This window comes from Orycteropus afer, unplaced genomic scaffold (genome assembly GCF_000298275.1).
Source record: "Orycteropus afer afer isolate SDZICR_OR568_19922 unplaced genomic scaffold, OryAfe1.0 scaffold00424, whole genome shotgun sequence".
Classification (NCBI taxonomy): Eukaryota; Metazoa; Chordata; class Mammalia; order Tubulidentata; family Orycteropodidae; genus Orycteropus; species Orycteropus afer.
Window position 1 is genome coordinate 307,794 of NW_006922011.1, and position 4,277 is coordinate 312,070.

A 4,277-nucleotide genomic window follows, 5' to 3' on the forward strand; every position below is an offset into this window, starting at 1 on the left:
CTTCCTTCCGAGGAGTGGCTAGTGGGTTTGAACCACCAGCCGTCTGGTTAGCAGGCAAGTGTCTTAGCCACTATGCTACCAGAGCTCCCTTGGTTTATATACAAATATAAATATTGGTTTATATAGAAATATAAATATTGCTTTTGGTTGCAAGACATTTTCTATGGTAAATTCATTAAGCCAATTTAATCCATTGATAATTTTCCACACGAGACAGTTAAATTATTTTCTACTTTTTCCCCCATGTTCATTTTTATGTCATCAAAACCATTTTCATTGGGAATATTTTCCATTTAAATATTTTAATAATTTTATTTGTTGGCCCATATCTTGCCCATATTAAATGTTCTCAATTACAGTTTCTTCCATTGTACATTTACTTTCATAGTCATTTCTAAAAAGCCAACTTTTATACTATTCCACATTTTTTTAATTTTATAATGTTCCATTTTTTGTTCTTTTTATATATTTAAATTTTTAAAAAAGTTATTGCTGATTGTTTATTGTCACTTATTTCTATATAACTTTTATGACTTTGATAAAAAGCTAATTGTAGATATTTCTTAGGTAGCCTACAAGAAAATTGTGAGCAGTTCTGTGAAATACAGAAAGGGATCAATACACAGAAGTAGTGACAGACAGACAGTGCCAGTAAGTGACAGGGAAACATGAAGACAGAGACAGAGGCTACAGTTTTTCTCTCGTGCTAACTACTTAATAACTATTTCAAACTTTTCTGGGGTAAAAATGTCCTCAGGGTCATATGAAATGGTCCAGATGGCAGTGTCCAAATGTCCTGCTTCAGTCCATACATGTGTTCAGTACACAAGTTAGGAGGAAGGCAAAATAAAGGTGGAGAGTGTACTGAGAGGAGACTCAATAGAAGATAGTGATTAAGAGCATGGGCTCCTGCATTGGACTTCTTGTTGTTGGGTGCCATGGAGTTGATTTTCTACTCATAGTGACCACGTGTAGGTTTTCCGGGCTGTAAGCTTTATGGAAGCAGATTGACAGGTCTTTCTTCCACAGATCTGCTAAAAACCAAAAACAAACTCACTGCCGTTAGTCGATTCCGACTCACAGTGACCCCCATTGGGTTTCTGAGGCTGTAAATCTCTAAATAAGTAGATCACCCCATCTTCCTTCCATGGAGCAGCTCGTGAGTTTGAACCGCTGACCTTCTGGTTAGCAGCCAAATGCCTTATCCACTATGCCACCAGAGCCACTAGATGGGGTCAAGTCACAAACCTTTTAGTTAGCAGCCAAGCTTAATCATTGTGCCACTAGAGCTGCCAATGATCAAATCCCAGCCTTACCCCTTAACAAGCTGTGTGACTTGGGAAAGTTTCTTCACCTATATAAGGAAAATGGTTTCAGTCACAGGGTTGAATATTAAATGGGATGATTCATGTAAAAATAATGCACAAAAAATGTTGAGCACAGAGCTTGGCACATCAAAATTCTCAGTAAATGCTAGTGTATATGCTTGTATTGTCAATTTGCCCACATATTATGCCTTATTATATCAACAGTGTGCATGTACTTTTTTCTATTTAACACACTGCAAACTGTAGTAGTTATTGCCCACAAGATGATTAAAAAAAAAAAAAAATACTATTTATGTACATAAAGAGCTCTGGTGGCACAGTGGATAAGGCATTTGGCTGCTAACCAGAAGGTCAGTGGTTCAAACCCACCAGCTGCTTCACAGAAGGAAGATGGGGCAATCTACCTCTGTAAAGATTTACCACCTTGGAAACCCAAAGGGTTTGCTATGAATCAAAATGGACTCGATGGCAGTGAGTGAGTGATTTATGTAGAAGGAGCCCTGGTGGTACAGTAGTTAAGCTCTAGGCTGCTAACTAAAAGGTGGGTGATTCTACAGGAGAAAGATGTGGCAGTCTGCTTCCATGAAGATTACAACCTTGGAAGCATTTTGAGCAGTACTACTCTATCCTATAGGGTCACATAAGTTAAAATTGACTCTACAGAAATGGGTGGGTATTTATATATATTCTACTTTTCTCATATCTGTATTACTGCCCAAAATTGAGCCTCATATACCACATAATTATGATATGCACAAAAGTGCATTTATATAGTTAAAAAAATCAATAGAAATACATTGTGTGTGTGTGCTAATAGAAAATGCTCTATAAGGGAAAAATGCAAGTTTTAGAGTCTAAGAGATATAGGATCAAATTCCATTTGTCAACTACGGTTTTGCCCAAGTTATTAAACCTCTCTGTACTTTATTTTCTCAGTGTTAAAACAATAATAAAGCAAAATTATGATGAGGATTAAGTAAACAATAGTAAAATGTTCAGCAGACAAAGCATCCCCAATAAATAACACATGTGAACACACATACATACACACACACACGCATGCATGCATGCATATACACACCCCTTAACTACTGTTATCTCTGTCAAGTAGACACAATATTCTGACAGACAATCTTTGCCATTATTTTCATACTGTTTAGTGATTTACTGTGATTTTCAAATGAGGGTACCACACTCCTGGATGCACCCAAAGACTTCCTGAAGGGTACAAAGCCATGAGTAATTTTAAGGAATAAATTTCCAGATCTTTAACTTCCACATGTACGCTTCCTTGTATCTGACCTGTCTGAGAAAGCACCTGTGGTCTGCAGCCGTCCTCCTTCTCACAATCACAGTTTGACAAGCAGGCCCATCTCTTTACAAGACATATTCACCCATCTTAATCTTACTCTGGTATACTGTTCTAAAGTGTAAAAACCTCTAGTGTGCCAAGTAAAAGGATGATTCAACCTTTCCTTTAATCAAGGTACCAGAAACACTCCCAACCTTCTCATAAGAGATATATTTCCAATAAAACTTTGCCTTTTAAATTTAATAATGTTTATTATAACTTGAAATATATTTACACTATTTTCATCAACTGTGTTCTAGTCATAATCATAATTGTAACTCAATCCAGAAGAAAAATTTCTAATACTTAGAGATCTATGGTCAAAGAAATGAACAGAAAATATTATATGTGCACACACACACATACACATAATGCAGAAAAGTTTAATAGGATAATCAATAAAAAACACTCAAGCATAACAACTGGATACAATTCTGTGGGGGAAGTTGAATGTAAATCAAATTCAAAAAGGAATTTATGTAAAATTTCCCACAATTAAAGAGAATAGTTTTAAAGAATAATGGTAGATATCAAATCAGTATTTATACTCCATCGGGTAAATTTCAAAGCATGATTTAGTGTTTTAATTTACAAATATCAGTGTTTACAAGAAGCTAGATAGTAAGTACATCCTTTGGAACTATCTAAACTTAATGAATTTAAATATTAAATAACTTAATAATTCTTTTAACTGCTACACAGGGAAACAAGACTTCTAACAAAGTGAGCCCTCAAACATCTAGGAGTCCTTCATAGAATTCAAGTAAAGCCAAAGTGGTTTCAGTGGTAAACAACAGGGGCCACTAGCTGAAGGGCCCCCTCTTTTCATTCATTATCTCTAGGTTATGTAATTCCTCACTCTCACAACTCCTCCACCCGTCCCCTCCTCTTCTTTGTAACTCCTTTCTCCCCTCCCCTGTCCTTCCCCCCGCCCACCCCAGCTCTCCCGCGCGTGCGCACTTCTACTTCTTCCCACCCCCGGCTGCTGTGTCATGGTGGAGCGGAAGTCCTATGCCCACCGGGAAGGGGATCTTTAACAGGGGAGGCGCTTCTCGCAGCCTTCTCCCCTTCCTCCCCTAACACTTCTTCTATCTTCTCCCACTGTAGGGGGCTCCCTACCCTGCACATTTCCGAACACTTCGTAGTCCACGGATTTGAGCGACCCAGAGGTGGACATGGTGGCGGCGAGCCCTCTGCCGAAGAGCCGGAGCGGGATTCGGGGCGCTGCGACTGCGGCGGCCGCGAGAGGGAGGAGGCTCATGGGGCCGCCTGGCGCACCTCGCTCCTGTCACCGGTCCGGGACGCGAGCGCGCGGGGTCACGCGTCGGGAGACGGCAAATGAGACGTGGGGACCCGGGAACGGGGGCAGCCGGGGACACGAAAGGAGAAGCCGCTCGGCCTGGTGCCCCCCGCGCGCTGGAACCGGACTTCCCAGCTGGCTGCGCTGGAAAGGTTGCGCCCCGCGGCGCGCGCTCTCAAGTCACTTGGAAACTGTGCTTATTTCTCAGCATTTGTAAATAAGAGCCCGATGCTGTGCCCTGATGTCGATAGTTCGGTGACCAAACTTGGTTGATTTTCAAGTGAGGGACTCGGTGATT

The 4,277-nt window shown here is 40.5% G+C and overlaps 1 protein-coding gene across 1 annotated transcript in view; it reads right to left on the minus strand.

The window, feature by feature from the left end:
- The window catches only part of ACYP2 (acylphosphatase 2), a 277,282-nt gene extending 273,342 nt beyond the window's left edge, over positions 1 to 3,940 (minus strand). Inside the window, exon 1 of the mRNA XM_007954002.1 lies at positions 3,799 to 3,940. Within this exon, the coding sequence (XP_007952193.1) occupies positions 3,799 to 3,940 (142 nt within the window). The remainder of the gene's footprint in view (positions 1 to 3,798) is intronic.
- Positions 3,941 to 4,277: the final 337 nt, after the last annotated feature.